Consider the following 16,624-nt stretch of genomic DNA (forward strand, 5'->3'; position numbering starts at 1 on the left):
ATACAGTAGTGAGATAGTCATCTAAAAATGTCAGTGAGAAGACCTCTTAATGTCCTGTGCTTGCTTTATGTGAAGGCTTAAACCTGTAGTTTTACTAGTTAGTTAATTGAACAAATTTCTAATGTTTGTACGTAAAAACCCAAAATGATCTAGGTAGGTACTTGCATGTGTTACTTTAATTCCCAATTAGGGAGCTGAAAAAGAGGCACTGACATGGAGCTGTGTTTGTTGTGTACCCCTGACATCTGGGAATTCATTATTTCATTATTTTTTTTTTGATGTATTTCTATTTTTGTAGAAACTTCCTTTCCTCGATGGTCCGTTACCCAGGGAAGCTTGCTTCTTGTCTAAAGTAGGATGTGCTGCTTCAAAAACGTCCATGCTGAACACTCCCCAGGATTATGAAGGGGAACCACCTCCTGTGCTGACCAACGGTATCTCAGTTGGAGACACAGATGTGACGTCAGACGTGGGCCAGAAAAACAAGGAGAACCTGGCTAATCACCTAGACCTCCGTCCTAAAGACAGTGTTGATGTTTTAAGCTCTGAAGCTAAGGATGGCAAGCCTCAGCACCACTGATCAGCTTTGAGAATTGTGCTCAGTGAAGCAGGTGCTTGTGAGACATGGAGGATCTGTGACCCTGCCTGGGTGCAGAGCACCTGGCCAGCCTGCTAAGTGTTACTGTGTTTGTTTGCAGGGTGCTGTGCTCTCGCTGTAACGAGTGCAGTCCGTGTTTGGTTTGCATCATTTTGGGGCTAAAATGATGAAGATGCATACAGAGCTGCTGAGAAGGCTATCCTGAGTTACAGTATGAACCTTATTTTTAAGTGGAGGTATGATGTTTGTTTTAAGGCTTAGAATTGACTGGCAGTACTGCTATTTTAAGCCCTCATGGCCAATTAACATGGGGTTTAAGAGTTGATGCAGTATTCATGATGGGAATAGGAGATACAATGCATTTATTCTCAGTGGTGGTGCAGGGTTATAAATATATATTCAGTTCATCTAAAAGTGAAAAAAAAAAACCTTGGCTGCAAATGAATCTCTGCATGGACCTTCACCTTATGGGAGAACTGATTCATTTTTTTTGTTTCCTATGCACACTTGTTAAACAAAAAACTGTGCCTTTTTATGGAGACCATTTTTATATCTAGCTGTGCAATGTAGTGGTATTATTTTAGTGTGGAGTGTACTATTTGTCTTTGTAGTCAGTATTTTTAAACAAAGTTTTATATCTGCTGCCACATTTCCCCTGGATCTGTGCTGGTCCCAAGTTGAGCAGCTTCTTTCTAAGCTGACCTTTGAAAGAGCGAGCTTTTATGGACCTCGTTTACTTTTCTGTGGGAGTGTAGCAAACCACAGAGCCTGTAGCACGTGAATTTTTGACAGATCAGAAATGAGGAAATGTACGAGAAATGCTGAAGTTCATGTGGAGTCTTCCTCTTCTCTTAATTGGTGTTGGTTAAACTTCAGTGAGTAACTCATTCTTTTTGGGGTTGTTGTGCTTTCTTCAGATCCTTCAATGAGGCAACTATACACGAGGTGTATTCTGTTGTAGAAATGAGGTGTAAAGTGATCGCTTCTGATCACCTGTTGAGCAATGATAGTGAATGTTAAAATTACGTGGTACTTAGGTGTGACTAATCTGCATTGTCAAGACCTGAGGGAAGGAACAGTTTCAGAGCATTGAACTTTGTGATTTTGTGGAGCTGGTGACAGAACATAAATTTATAGATTAGGATGTCACCCACTGTTGGATCAAGAAGTGAACATCTTGACTCATTATTGTGGCTCCATGTTGGACTCAGTTCAGGGCTTGTGCTACTTGGTTCCTTTAATCTGCAGTGGAGATGCTGGTTGAAGTCAAAGGTTTAAAGGAGAAATATATTCCATTTATTCAATTCCAAAAGTTCATCTCCCTGGGGAAATGGATAGCCCAGAAAAGCTATTCCACAGTGCTTGTTCTGGACAGATTTAACCTATGGATGTGTTTAAATTGCAGAAACACTCCCCTTGATGCAGCTTAATTCAGTATGCTTTTTTACTCTCCTTTGGACTATGTTGTTCAAATCAGATGTTGCCATCAGGTGTTTAAATCAGAATCTCTCTGATAAAACTTAAAAATATTTTGTTTCAAAATCAACCCTCCCAATCTACACTGAAAAGTAGAAACATCCAGTTACTCCATAACAGCATTGTCATTACCATTGTTGGTGTGCATACAACTTATGGTGAGGTGACTGGATAAGTTCCAGTGTTCAAGATGAACACTTTCAAGAAGAGAAGGAAAAAAAAGAAGAAAAAAATCCTCCCGTGTGGGAGGATTTCTTATCCCTTATCTTATCCCTTTGGGTAAGAAAATGCTTTATTAAGCATACTCAGAGATTCAAGTAACAAGGGTAATACCAGAGGAAAGCTTCTTTAGTGTCTACAGTCGCAAGGAAAAACTTTTTTCTACTTTTTCTAGTGTTACAGGTTTTTAAACCTTAAAACAAGTAATGTTTAAGTCTGTTTTAAAAAGCAGCTGTTTTTAAGGTTTATAAATGTATGCTTGATTTAAAAGCTAAGCACATTAAGTACTGAACCTAGCTACACTTGAGCAAATGTACCCACGGCATATTTTGAGCATCACAGCTACGTACTGCGTCATGTGAGCAGCTATGTTTATTTTGAGGGATGCTCGTTTCCAAATGCATCTTCTTTTAATCTCAAGGTTATCTGTTGTTTTGTCTCTGGGCTGTTAAAAAGATCTTATTAACATTAATCTAATCATGCTCAGCATTAAGCTAGATAGTCTGCCAGCCCTTGTTTGCAATATCCACCTATTCATCAAGCAGAGAGATTATACCCATGTCTTACTCTGGCTGCTCTAAATGCACAGGATTTAAAGTTCTGCCATAGACTTTCACTGGAAAGTAAGTCTTGTCTCTTCATAGTCTAAAGGCTCATTTCACACGTGTGCTCAGCAGTTTGGAGCTCTGTTCAAACAAGCCAGTAGATTCACTCCTTTTTGTAGGTAGTAGAAGAGTAGTGAATGGCTTGCATAGCTTCTGAAATAGATAACTCACAAATGGTAAACGAGTCCAAGGAAGGCAGTTCTTAGCACCAGTTATTCCAAATGTCAACAGGTTCTGTGCTTTTTGTAATGAAAACGGGATCATTGTAGGCGAACTTTGACTACTGAGGAGTTCAGATATGCCACTCGATAATCTTTAGATAAATACAAACATTTTGCAGAAGGTTTCTATGTTTACACTCTGTCTTTTGAATTAATCTAGATTGTCTTTTTTCCCCAAGCATAATGTTTGCTTATCCCTAAAACAGGACACCGGCGTCTCCACAGATCTTTCTGAAAGATGATATTTAGGAGCATACAGCCCTGAAAAGATTACTTGATGCACTGAAAGTACGTCGGAGCTGTTAGCAATCAGTGCTCGGCTCTGTACTTGGAAATGCAGAGCCTAGCTGAAGGGAGGGTAATGAGCTGTGGTCTTACAGAGTTTGGCATTAATGTATGTGAACTTGACCAAAGTCTACAACGTACTAAAAATCATTCATGCTGGTGCTGTAAATTAAGGGAGTTGAAATATATTTTCAGGAATTCATAAGATTATTTGTTTGAAAACTCATTAGCTTAGCTACGAGGGGTGTTTTTTGTTGTTGTTTTGAAGATGACTTTGTTTTAAGACCAAAAATTGAACAGCTGTTCAAAGCACTGCAGTGTCCTCAGGTCTCTGGCCAACTGGGGTTGGCTTTCTGGAGTCTTGCGTGCAGCCTGTGTTCTGGATCCTGGTGCCCTGCAGGCAGTAGTGAGGGACTTCAGTACATGTTCCCTGGAAGTGTTAAGGGAAATTTAAAAGCTCTTAGATAGGAATCTCCTTATTTGAGCACTGTATAGGTGAGAAGTTCCTGTAACTTATTTATTCCTAGTGGATCATCTACCTGCGTGTTGCAAAGTCGATGAGTACTTTTTTATGGGGAGCTGTTAACTGAACAGTGGAACTTGCTGCTTTCCATTCGGATTCCTTTGCCAGGGATGAAGGAGGGATCTTTTTTGCTGTGGGGCTTATGCAGAACTTTCCCTTTTCTGGAGCGCTTCTTGCTTTGAGATTCTCTGTGGTATCATGGTTAAATTCTTATACGTAGTCTCCAAGCCCTAGCAAGAGGGATTGCTGGCAGCTAAAGGTGTGCAGAGATCTGTGGGGTCACTGCCTTGAATTGGGCCTTGGGCTGCAGGTTGAAATGACCAAGTTGGTGAAGGACCCAGCGTCTGTTGTTTCCATTGCGTTTAGGGGTCACGGTGTGTGTTTGCAGAGTACCCTCGCAACTGGCAAGCCTGTAATGTGAGGGGAAGTGTTTATAAGCTCTTCTGCCAGGTGCTGCTTTGTATCCTTTCCTGGTAAAGCTGGCATTTGGTAACTCCAGTGCTTACTCCCCAGAGGAGCAGTTTCTTGGCACTACTTTGTAATGATGATTAGTGAGCGACCAAAAAAATTGACTGTTGTTTCTCTTCTCCCCTTCACCACCACTTTGCATTGAAAGCTGGAATCTTTTTTTTGTGTGTGTGTGTGTGTTCTATTATTAGAAGCTGGGGCAATTTCTTGCTTACATGCTGTCCCTCTTGAGTGTGTAAGCATTTCCCATGTCTGAAATCCAGGCTGGGAGGAGATGGTCTGTTCTGAATGTAATAGTTTTGTTTTCATTAACAAGCAGCAGGTCCTGTTAAAGTGCATGTTCTTCTAAGTGTCTTCAGCACCAAAAGCAGCCAGGTTGGTGCCAGTTGCAGTCTGTAATTTGTTAGTGTGAGTATTTAAACATGCAGTACTGTGTCCTTTTGGCATCTCCTGGACTACAGAAGCAATGCGGAAGGAGGGTAGGCTAAAAGGGTTGACCTGATTTCTTCTCATAATGTTGACCTGTGTGTATATGCCTTTGTATTTAATGTAGCAGCATACTACTGGAATAACTTGTAGCACTGGATCTAATCATATGTATTGGAGCACACATATGTACTTTTCATCACAAAGTGATCTTTGTAGGAACTTGCCTAAGCTTGTGTGTAGAACTCAGCTGAAAATGTTAAATGTTTTTGCTGTTTCTGTGAGTTGCTATTTTGTCCTACTGTAACTGTTGAGGGACAGTTGTATAAAATTGTGTGTAATTAAATCCCATATTCTTGAATGTGCTGCAGTGGCTGTGCACATGAAAGTCATTTTAGTTAATGCACTGCTTAAAAACATTGTACCGTATTAAGAGGAGCACTGTGTCCTTTCTCTGAATGTATTTGTCTCAGAATTACATTTGTATTACAGTTTATTTTTATTTCTTAAAAAGAAAATATCAATACCTTGCCTTTTTAAAGGTGGTGATTGGTCTGTTTGTTAATTAAATTCAACACAGAACTTTATATCTTGAAATGTAAATTCATCTAAAGGCTCTTAAGTAGCGAGTTGATCTCAGTGTGATTTCCCTTTTTTTCAGAGCAGAAAGTAGGTGACATCCCTGGTTTTAGGAGGGCCTGTTGGATACAGCACTGCTTGGTGCCTGTGCTTTTTTTTTTAAACAATGATTCTAATGAAGAGATGTTGAATCTCCATGTATTTCTCTACGTTTTGTTGCGCTTAGATCTCCTTTTGTATTAAAAACTAATATTCTTTCCAGACTTCTTTTCCTGGCAGACTATCCCTCGCTCATGGGTAGGACTGTAAATACTTTGAATCTGCGTGGCGGAGCAGAGCAGGCTGTTCTGGTACTTCTAAAAGATGTATTTGGAGACTTGTGCTGTGTGAGAGGTGCAGAGAGGGGTTGGGGAGCACACCAAGTCCCAGGGCTGTGCCTTGCTGACCTTCTGTGTGCTTCTGCAGCAGAGATGGAGGAACCGGGTCAGTTTAGCACCGAAACACTCAGGCTTATGTAATAACAGCTGCCTGCTCTTCATCCCAGTTGGGAGGAGGGCAGTAAGCCCCCCAACACCAGGAATGGGCCCAAAACCAACACCTGTTACCCAGCTGGTGAGAGCTTTCCACTGCACGGTGCATCCTAGAAGTGGATATTTATTTTCTGTGAATTAATGCCAAAAATATGCCTGACAGTTGGTTGTGTTCATTCTTCAGATGTTTGCTTTAAATTTTTGCTAATGTTAGATATTTCTAATGCTGTCAGTGAAATCTTAATTAAATGCTAGAGAAATCTAATTGGATTAGCATGGAGTGGATATAGTATGAATGAAAGAGATAAAGATGTAATTTGCATTTTTGGGGAACTTACTGTCTATGAGCGCCTTTGGTGAGGAGGATTTAAAACTTCCCTGCTTGAGCTTTAACTTAAGCTTTGAGGGGGTGGATTCCATGTAGAGTCATGGTAGCAGTTTTGCTAAAGGCTTGTGGTTTTAAGAGCTCTAGGTTTTAATACACTGGGGATACCTTTCACGGAATGCAAATACTGATCAGTAAACTTAACTGGAGCTCTGTCCTGAAGACAAGTATGCTATTAAGACAGAAAAAACATTTAGCATGCTGTCTTGGTGAGGCTCAGGTTCTCGTACCAAAGATCTTAGTGCTTGATTCATTTCAGTTCTGCACTGGAGCAGTAGTGCTCTGTTTCTTTGATAGCAATTTAACTTTGTACCCTTTTCCCTCCGTTTCAGCTGCCTTGCAATTAATGATGCTGGCAGTAACTAGCTGGTGTTAAAGCTTCGTGCATATGTGTGGAAGGACAACCTCATAACAAAGTATAGTAACAGGACTGAATCTTCACCTTAGTTATTCACCAGTGATGGGAAATGCATGCAATGCCTTGTGTGGGTCTGCACGGGTCAGTTAATGTGGAGCTCCTGGAAATAGTAAGTTCATCTCTCTGAAGTGAAGTTCTGTTCTAAATGTTTCTTTAATGATAAGTGGAAGGTGTATTGATGACAATTTCTATCATGTACAATCTTTCAGTTCGAGTGTTCTCCTTTAATTACTGTTTTCTTTCACTTGGGGATGAAGGAGGAGATGTGAGGGGACAAAAACAAAGCAGCCTTAGGAGTAATAAATAAGAAAATAAGTAAGAGTAAGTCAGATCAGAGCCATATTTCTCATGTCTTTATTGCAGTGGCTTTGGAGAAAAGTGGATGCTCTTTACTAAAACATGCCCCTTTCCTCCCCCAAGAACAAAACAGATCTGGGAGCTTTGCTCAGCCGTGGGAGAGAGGAGCAAGAAATACAGTGTGAGTAGGAATTGATCTTAAAAATGATTATAAATAGCACTAATTTGGGAAGGGGGAAAGTCAGCTATGTATATCCAAAGCTAGCAGGTGCTGCTCTTGTCTCAGTCATCCTCATTGGTGAGGTACTTACAGCAGCTGAACAGACAAGACACTGAGCTTACCTGACACAGGCAAGAAACAGGGAGTGCATATGTTCCTTTCATACATCACTTCAGAACTTAACACTTCCTCTTGCTGTTTGTGGGGTTTGTTTTTGATTGGTTTTGTTTTTAAAAGCTGTTGGCAGTAAACATGGCAGTTCCTGCTGATCAGAGAAGTGGTGCACAACTGAGAGGTGGCTGCTGCATCTTATCTGCTTTTTCTGAGCAAACACGAAAATCTGCAGTTCTGTTGAGCAAGTGATTTGCCATCTCAGGGCCAAGGTGGTTTTGGGGATGGCTTAGTTTTTGGTTTTACTTTGTCCCAAGGCTTAAACCCAGTGTATTTTAGTACTGCAAAATAGAAACAGATGCCTCCTGCTTCTCCCACAGGTAACTTCTAAGCATTACCAGCCTGAAGCACGTTGAGTGGAGAATTCTGAGAGGAAAAGATTTATGGTGTTACACAGATTAATTTGCTTAAGAGTGGGTACGTGCTGAGTTTGGGTTCTGTATTTCAGGTCTTTAAGGTTCATATTCTGGCATCAGTTAATAGGTGCTGGCTTCAGTGGATTGAAAAAGAACAGGGTGCCTGGAAGGGAAAAAAGCATGGGAAGGAAGGGAACGCAGGGAGCAGCTGTCAGCGCCACCGTGCTTCTGTGGCTCGAGTTCTTCAGGATTTATAGCTCATGGAGGAAGAATCACGAGTTTCATGGCTTCTCCTTCGGTTCAGTGAGTTCATCTGAGCTCACGATGATTGTAAGTACACAATGTATGTGCATGCATCCTTTAGACTGTAAATGCCGAAGCTCACCCGGCAGCTGTCGCCGCGCGGGTAGGAGCAGCATGGGATGTGTGCAGGTGTTCGTGTCCCCTCGTGGCTAAAATCTGAATCTCAGTGCTGCTGGGGATTGTCACCAGAGCCACTTCTAAGGGAGTGACCGCAGAGCAGACAGCTGCAAGTGCCAGGAAGCTGCAAGCAGGTATTTTATGGGCACAGGAGTAAACCCCAAGTTTGAATTGGCTCTTGTGTTCTGTTTTGCAGTCATTCACAGTGCAAGAGAGGAGTCAGAAATATCCCCACACAATAAATGCTCTCTTCAGACCTCGAGGACTGCTGTTAATCCCTAATCCCTGTGAAGTTATTTGGTACGATTGAGTGCTGAAATTTCAAATCTGATTGCTTTGCAGTGTTAAGTCAGAAAGCTCATTAACTTTGTTCAGCTGTGTTAATAACTAATCTTTCTGAGAGCAACTTCATGGAGCAGGATTGATCTTCCAAACAACCTCCTTGATTGACATTAAATGTACACCTGTCCTTTAATTCTTCCCCAATTAATGGACAGCTGGCAAAGGAATGTCTTTTCCTGGAGCGTGTGTCAGGTGACACAGCCTGGGGGCAGCCCAGATAGGAGAGTCCTTCATGACCTGCCTTCTCAGCCTTCCCCAGAGTTGGAAGTGTTAGGAAGCTGAACAGGAACAGGTCTGACTTATCAGCCACCTCTCCTCAAGCTCCTGTTTGGAGCTTATCTGAAGCTACTGGTTGAAATATTCATGCAAGATTCTGTTTAAGGTGGCTCTTCAGCTGTTAAAGGAGCGTAATGAATATTTCTATTTGCTCTTGTCCGGTTGAGTGGTGGATTTATTCAGCAAGTACTTTGAACTCCTTGCTTTGTTAGTAGTGGGTTTATTTATCACTGCTCCTTGAGGGGGAAAAAAAAAAGAAAGTTGGTGGTCTTTCTAAGATTTCTTGGTTGAAAGCAGCAGCAGCAGCAATAAAAGAACATGCAATTTGTCGTTATATTTTTTCCATTCAGTGGTTTCCCTTTCATGTCTAAATTCCTTTACAATTTCCCGTGTTTCATATTTTTCAAGGTATATTGATTTTGTTATCTGTATCTTTTTTCTCTCCTTTATAATCTCTGCCTTTTTAATTACTGCTTCTATTTCTTTGTTTTGTTGAATGGCTTTAGAATCAGGGTTGGCTTTTCTGACTGCAGAATCCTAGTTGTGATTGCAGCCTCTTGATGTTTAATGAATAGTTAATTCTCAGCTTTTGTCACGATGTTTATCCATGTTTCTTCTCAATAATTTCATTCACAGTCTTGACCTCAGGAAAGGGATCTTTTTGAAGTAACAGAATATTATAAGTGAATTTGAAGAGAGGGAAACTGCAAGTAAGCCAAAAGTTTAAAGCCTATCATTATTTAACATTTTCTTGCTCTTCACACTTTTCACAGTGCATCTACAAACTCACCAGAGTGTGGTGGTGAGGACTTGAAAAAATATTTTCCCAAGTCCCCTGATTTTAGTTTGTGCAGTTGTGGAGATTTCTCTGCTGGGTAACTTGGTTTCTTTCTTATCTAGTACTACTGATAGTGCTGCTTCAAACCATCAGACCACTCCTGCTCCACTGCTGAAAGTTTGGAAAAGGTTGAGGGGGAACTGGGTAAAATAAGATTACACTCAGCAGCTGACAGCTTTTGATAAGACAGCCTGCATACTTCTTCCTCTTTGTTTTGTTTCCCCCCACAAAGTTTTCTGCTTTACTATGCACTTAAACTGCATAATCTCATAGAACCAAGTAAGTGAGTTATTTTTGCAGATTTAGATGAGAGGGGAGCTTGGTCATTTTATTGCCGTGAAAGTGGAAAAAGCATTTGAGTGTGCTGTGAAGAGGAGAGCTTTTGGACAACGGGCAGCAAGCAGCATTCTGTGGAAGCCAGTGCTACGATGGGCTGTCCTGGCAAGGTGCTGCCTGGTGGGCTGGGTCACAATAGGGACTCAAAACTGAGAAGTTCCCTGCGATTTCAGCAAGGAAACAGTGAAGCAAATTAAGATGGTTCCTGGTTGGAGCAAATACCCCTGGTCAAGCAACCTCCTGCACCTGTCTGAATCTCCCCCCATGCTGCCCCTCTCTATATTTACCCAGTGGGAACTTTCCAAGAATGGAAGTGGGAAGATAAATGCTTGTGGGGGCTAAATTTAGCCCAGGCTCCCTGGCCCTGCTCCCTGTGGTGGCATTTCAGCTGTGAGCTTGACAGCCTGCGCCCTTCCAGTTGCGCAGAGTGGATGTCCATCCCTGACAGAGCAAGGGCTCTCTTTCTCTTCCCCTTTTTTAATTAAAACCAAGGAAGAATTCTCCATGGGAGAGCGTCTGCTTTGCCTGTCTTGGCTGTGAGCATCACTTGCCTCGCAGAGGTAAGGCAATAGCGTAACAGCGTGTGGGCAGCTTGGGGTAATTGGAGGTAATTTGTTAGCCAGGATTTTGAAAGCGTGAGTATGAACTCACACATGTTCTTTTTGTCTCTTTCAGCCCTAGCTGTAACCTCTTTTCTGGGTCCACAGGTGGTGAATGATTTCCTTTAGCCCAAGAGATGACAGCTCTTTCTTTTTTTTTCTCCCTGGATCAGGATTAATAACCCTAATGCCTCAGGTCCTCAAGCTACCCCTCCCCACATGCTATTAGCAGTGTTGGATGGGTGACTTCAAAGCCCCAGTTCTTGGTATTAGTGTGTCTAATGAATAACAAAAATGTATACTTCCACTTATTTCAACAGAGATGGATTGGGTTAATTTAACAGGTGGAAGTGCAACAGAGCTTTGCCTTAATCAGCTGCCATCAAACTTGCTCTACTTAACCCAAAAATAGAGCTGCTGAGATGGCTTGGCACTGGGGAGCTCCCTGGGCTCACCTCTCCTCTCCATCAAAGGCTGATGTGGGACACATCTCCTGTGGCTTTTCCTTGCTACCAGCAGATGCACACTTGCAGAACAGGGCTAATTGCTCAGTGCAGCTCTCTCCTGTGTCAAGGTGGAGATGATGGAGCCTCTCCTGTAGGAAACCTGAGTTACTGCAGGGCTGCCATGCCACAAATTCTTCTGTCCTTGACAGGCAGTGTTTCTATTGCATCCTTTTGTGCTAGTGCCACCCTGCTGCAGGGCTGGGCCCTGCAAATCCCCAGGCTTTGGGCCTGGCTTGTGTGTAACACTGTCAGGTGCCCCTCTCTTTTCTCCTTGCATGGCCAATGGAAAATCCTCAGTCCTTCCTGCAGCCCTGCTCCTTGTGCTGAAGCAGGCAGGAGAGCATGCACTGTGCTGAACTGGGATGTTAACAGTTTAAGGAAGTGCAGTGCTACAAATCTTTAACACGGCCATACTCACCTTAACTTCATCTTCTATTCTGGAGTCCTATTTTGAAATTTAATCCCTTTAAAACTCAACTGGGTGTAAAAATTGAGTCCTTGTTTTTGTGTGCTCTTGAGCAAAATCCAGTAATACTGTCATCTCTTGGATCATTTGAGCATTCCATAGCTTTCATTATATTCAGAAATGCAGTTGCAGGTGAAGCTATTTGCACAGTGCTGCTCAATATGAAGCAGAATAAATTCTTTTTTTCCACGTGGTCTTTTGTCAGGCACTTATGGGGCACAGCTGGATGGGGAGGTTTCTGAGGGTTCTGGGAAAATGGGCGGCTTTATTTACGAGCTGGGTGCAGAATGCTCACAAAAGTCTGTGGCCATACAGAAGCCTTCTTGAGATCTGGGTTTGAGTATCCCATGAGTGGTCCCATACCCTTTATCACCTCTGGGGACAGCAGTAAAGCTGTAAACTAAAGTACTAAGTGAAAAGATCTGAGTTCACCCATGCAGCCTTTGAACTTCAACACCAAATTATCTGTTTTGGCACATTGTTGATTGCAATATTTTAAGGGGAAGTGGCCCACTTGAGTGCTACAGAGATGTCTTCAGTCTTTACATTAATACTTCACCAGCATGGATTTTTTCACCTATGGAGGCAGCAGGGTATGCATGTCAGAAATATAATAGGGTTGGTTTTTTTTCAGAATCTTCCTTAAATGTGTAACAAATAATAATGAAAAGGTGAGGGTGGTGTCAGAGGCACCTGGTTCTCACCCTTATTGTTGTCCCATAGACATCAGGTTTTACTGCTTACAATGAAAGTGGTGCTCAGAAGACAGGCAAAAAAAATGAGCTTAATGGACATCACTAAGATTTTCTCCATGCTCCAGCCCAGAGAAGATGAAGATGATGGTGAAAGTGAGGAGCTGAACCAAGTGGTATCTGAGGACGATTACCAAACTCTTGACAAGCTCTTGCACCAAGACAGGTACAAGAGAGTGATCAACAACAGGAGTGGCTGGGGTGTTCCCAGCACCCCGCTGCGCCTGGCCGCCTCCAAGGGCCACCTCAGGAGCCTGGAGGTCCTCCTGTCTCATGGGGCAGAGGTGGACAGTCTGGACGTGAAGGCACAAACCCCACTTTTCACAGCAGTCAGCAATGGCCACTTGGAGTGTGTGAAAGCGCTGCTGGAGGCAGGAGCTGGTCCCTCTGGCAGCATCTACAACAATTGCTCACCGCTGCTGACCGCAGCTAGGGATGGGAACGTTGAGATTCTGCAGCAGCTCCTGGAGCATGGTGCAGAGACCAATGTCCACGCCAGGGTGCCTGAGTGGGCTGCCAACGCCACTGCTTGTTCTGGTCCGCTTTACCTCGCGGCTGTCTATGGGCACCTGGAATGCTTTAGGTTGCTGCTGCTCTATGGTGCCGATCCCAACTACAACTGCACTGATGAGAGGATGATCGCGCGCATCAAGGAGCCCAAGACTCTGTTGGAGATCTGCCTGAGGCACAGCTGCCGGCGTGAGTTCATCAAGCTGCTTCTTGACTTTGGAGCCAATGTGTATTTGCCAAACATCAAGAAGATAGCACCTGGTAGTGAGGGCCTGGAGCTGCTGTTGCAGGCAAGAGGTAATTTGTGTGTGTGCCCCCAGGGCTTATATGGGGGCAAGTTGCTTCAGGTCACCTTCACTTTATTTCTACTTCCCATTAGAGAGGGGAGAGATTGGCTTAAGCAAGTTTTCTTGCAAGCTTTGACCCTCTTTGCAGCTTCACTTGAGAGAATGAGTCTCTCTGGTCTTAAACTATTGAATATTATCATTCTTTTACTCTGAACGCTTATTCCTACCTCCCCCGAGTGATAGTGGTTTTCACAGTAAGAGCAATAAAAAGCTCCAGTACGATGCATGCAAAGGATGAGGGTGTAACAAATGAGCAGAGAATAGGTCCAGCACTGGTAATGAAACATGATAGCTTAGATACACATTGCCTCACAAAACTCCCAAAAGAAATGGTTGGAATTTAGGTGGGAGTATCACGGAAGGACTTGTTTGTAGTATCTGCCAGCTTCTACTGCTGGCTGTTGTTGGAGACAGGCTACCCTACTGGAGGTCTTTGGGTGACGGTGCAGCTGCTGGTTATGTGGTTGTCCTCCGAGTTGGATTCACCTCACTCAATGTCTGCTGCTTGTAGCAATTTCACCAAGCTACTTTAAATGAGTGTTCTCACTGCCACTGGTGCTAATCTGGAGCACACGGTCTTTCCACAGGCTGGTATGCCTGGTTAACATAAATCTGTGGGGTTAAATACTGCTTTTCTCCATGTCTCTCTTTTTCTGCTGCTTACCATCATCTTTCCTGTGCTGGCTAAGTCCAGGGAAACTGCACTTATTTCAGCATAAATCAAAATTTCTTTCTTTATATCCAATTCCCATGAAAATACCCTGTGGCCAACTGTGAGCGTGACCAACCCCAGCAAAAACACTTGGTTTAGGTGCATCAATTCTCCCTTTGCTGACACCACACAAGCTCTCCAGCAGGGTTGTGTATCCTGAAGGTCTGCAGTGATGATCTTGTTCTTCCTTCCTTTTCTTTCCACAGCTCATCCCAAATCCCTGATGTCTCAGTCTAGGCTGGTGGTGAGACACATCCTGAAGCAGGCTGGCCGTGCACATGCCCTCAGAGAGCTGGACATTCCACCAGTGCTGGTGAGCTACCTCCAACATCAGCCTTAGCAGAGACCATGGAAGACACCTGCCCCAGAAACATGCCCAGTGCCTGAATTAAAAGCTCCTCTGATGCTGCTGTTGCACAGCACAAAACAGATGTGAATTTGTGGTTAAAAAGTTTTGGGTTTCTTTTTTTTTTTTTTTTTTTTTTTTTTTGCTTGCAAAGTGTCTCTGAAACCTGTATGGAAAGATAGTGAGAGAAGGAGAAGAGAAAAACAGGACTCTTCAGCTCCTGCTGTGCACTGGGCATATCAGAGTGATGGCAGAGATGGATCTGAGCGAAGCTGCATGTTGTTCCTCAGCTGTGTGTAAGATCTGTTTCCCAGAGAGGTACTTTTAAAGGTACTTCCTTGGTTGTGCAGCCTGGTGAGAGCAGCAGGAGACTGTTTCAGCCACATTCAAGTGCCCTAACACTACCTAGCTGTGGCTGTCACTTCCCCTGCACCCCTGTGCCAAGCCCTGACACCAGGTAAACGCAAAGGCTGTTCCCAGTGGCCATGCTTGCAGATGACTCAGGCAGAAGTTGCACTTCATGTTTCCAGACAAAAATCCCTGAAGGCCAAAATCCCACTTCTCTGCTCAAGGAGTATCATTAAATGCCATTTTACTCTTACTGAAAGTGATTCACTTTACCGCTGAGGGCTGAAGCATCTCTCTTGCCTGAGTGCCTATGATAGTGCAGGATTTTAAAATTAAAAGTGTATGCTAATATTTTTATTAAACTGTTGTGATCTGTTTGGTAAAATACTGTTAAACTGATCATGAAAGAGACTAGAAGCCCAGCCCATGTTATCTGGAAGTGACCGTTATGCCTGGACGGCCTTCATCAGGGATACATTCTGCTAACTGCTAGTTCCTTCACTCCAGCATTGCTGTTGAAATGAAGGCAAAGGGAAGAGTGCTTCCAAACACCCTTGGCAGAGTGGGCCATTGGCTTTGGTTCAGACATCTGGTCACTATTAAGCTCCTGCAAAATGTCAGTGTGACAACGGCTCTGCACAGGTTGCTGTCTGCAAAACACAGGTACGTCCTGCATTTCAAAGGTTGTGGAGTCTATTCACTAGGCTGTAGGAAGTCTTTCATGGGAAGATCCCTAAAGCTTGGCATTCTTCAAATGAGCTGAACAGTGCTTTGGAAGTCACTCAGTAGTGCGGGGAGCGATTGCACGGAATGGAGCTGCCTGATCTGGTGGGTCTTGCTCTCCTCCAGTTAGCATAAAGCAGCCTCTTTCCAGGAGAGGATTTAACACCACAAGAAGTCATTCCTCTACCAGCCTGCTCATATGTGGGAGCGCCAGCAGCAACACATCCCCATGGCAGATGCCCTCCACTTCCAAGGCTGTAGTGCTGTAGCTCTCTATTCTGCTGCGTGTGCTGGGTTGGGCACTCAGCTGGTGCTGTGATCTTCATTATTTCAGTCTGAAATGCCCTAACGTCCCAGGAAGTGTAACATCATGGGGATTTCACAGGGGTGATTCTTCTGTGTTGTAGGCTGCCCTGAGCAGTACCAGGCCATCCTCTGAGGTTAGCTTGCGCTGTGTGGGAATCCTCCAGAGGCTTGTCCACCACCAATTCATCTTCAGTGTTAAAGGTGGAAGAGTGAAGTTTGTTTCCTTTGCAAAGGCTGATAAGGCTGTGTAATCTTCAAGCTCTGTCTATGCAGCAGCATGCATTGGTGCTGCAGCTGAGCACATGTAAATAGCTCTTGTGCTACTCTTGTTGTAGTCCTTAATTTAAAATCCTGGATGGAAATGAGGGCTTAGGTCCTGATGTTGGATTTCCAAACTGTTCTGAAAAGGGCTGGAGTCACCCACGCGCACCTTTCTCCTCCACCAAACCACTTGTTCACGTGCGGTGGGCTAAGAAAGTTCGGGTTTGGGGCTGTAGGAAGGGGAGCGCAGCTGAGCCTCTGCTACGGGGCTTCCATAGCGGCTGAGCTGTGTCTGTGGGGCCGGGAAGACGGAGGACCGCGGCCCCACACCGCGACCCCCGGGCCCTGCGCAGGCAAATAACGAGTGTCATAACGGGAATGAAATTGACCATTTGCGTGGCCGAAAAACGTCACGTTCTCAGTAATCACACCAAGCCAGTACCAGCCGGTGGCCTCGTGCCAGCTGCCCATCTTTATTAATTACCGGACATTTCGTGATCAGGAGCGGTGCCGCGAGCAGCACGCACGGCACCAGCCGCTCCGCCTTCCTCACTTTCTGACGCACCTCCTCTCGTTTCTGGCTCACGGCGGTTCAGCCGAGGGCGACGAGCGGCCAGCGAGGCTCGGCCCTCCGCGCGGAGCGGCCTTTCTCCCCGCCCCGCCGTGTCACAGCGCCCGCCCCGTCACGGCCCGGCCCCGCCGCCACGCCCGGCCCGGCCCCGCGGCTCTGGCTGGCCCCGCCCAGTCCCTCCCGGCGGC

At 44.3% G+C, this 16,624-nt stretch overlaps 2 protein-coding genes across 8 annotated transcripts in view; both read left to right on the forward strand.

The window, feature by feature from the left end:
* MTMR8 (myotubularin related protein 8) overlaps positions 1-9,149 on the forward strand; it is a 26,998-nt gene extending 17,849 nt beyond the window's left edge. The window contains exons 14-17 of one of the 6 annotated variants that reach the window (XR_006169994.1): positions 299-834; positions 6,648-6,842; positions 7,154-7,211; positions 7,870-9,149. Coding sequence is in view for 2 of the 6 variants with exons in the window: in XM_042824904.1 (XP_042680838.1) it covers positions 299-580 (282 nt within the window). In the remaining 4 variants the exon portion in view is untranslated. Of the gene's footprint in view, positions 1-298; positions 5,409-6,647; positions 6,843-7,153; positions 7,212-7,869 lie in introns of those variants that run through there. The other 5 variants (XR_006169993.1, XR_006169995.1, XR_006169996.1 and 2 more) reach the window with 5 other exon arrangements.
* Positions 749-14,892, forward strand: ASB12 (ankyrin repeat and SOCS box containing 12). 2 transcript variants are annotated; one of them, XM_042824905.1, is made up of 3 exons: positions 749-834; positions 12,284-13,119; positions 14,088-14,892. In XM_042824905.1, exons 1-3 carry the CDS (start codon positions 812-814, stop codon positions 14,219-14,221), a joined length of 993 nt encoding a protein of 330 aa, XP_042680839.1. In that variant the 5' UTR covers positions 749-811; the 3' UTR covers positions 14,222-14,892. The 2 variants fall into 2 exon arrangements, with proteins under 2 accessions (XP_042680839.1, XP_042680840.1); XM_042824906.1 differs by lacking the exon at positions 749-834 and adding an exon at positions 9,238-10,549.
* The last annotated feature ends 1,732 nt before the right edge of the window (positions 14,893-16,624 follow it).

This window comes from Centrocercus urophasianus, unplaced genomic scaffold, assembly GCF_019232065.1.
Source record: "Centrocercus urophasianus isolate 14NV4802_14NV808 unplaced genomic scaffold, USGS_Curo_1.0 seq_24, whole genome shotgun sequence".
NCBI lineage: Eukaryota > Metazoa > Chordata > Aves > Galliformes > Phasianidae > Centrocercus > Centrocercus urophasianus.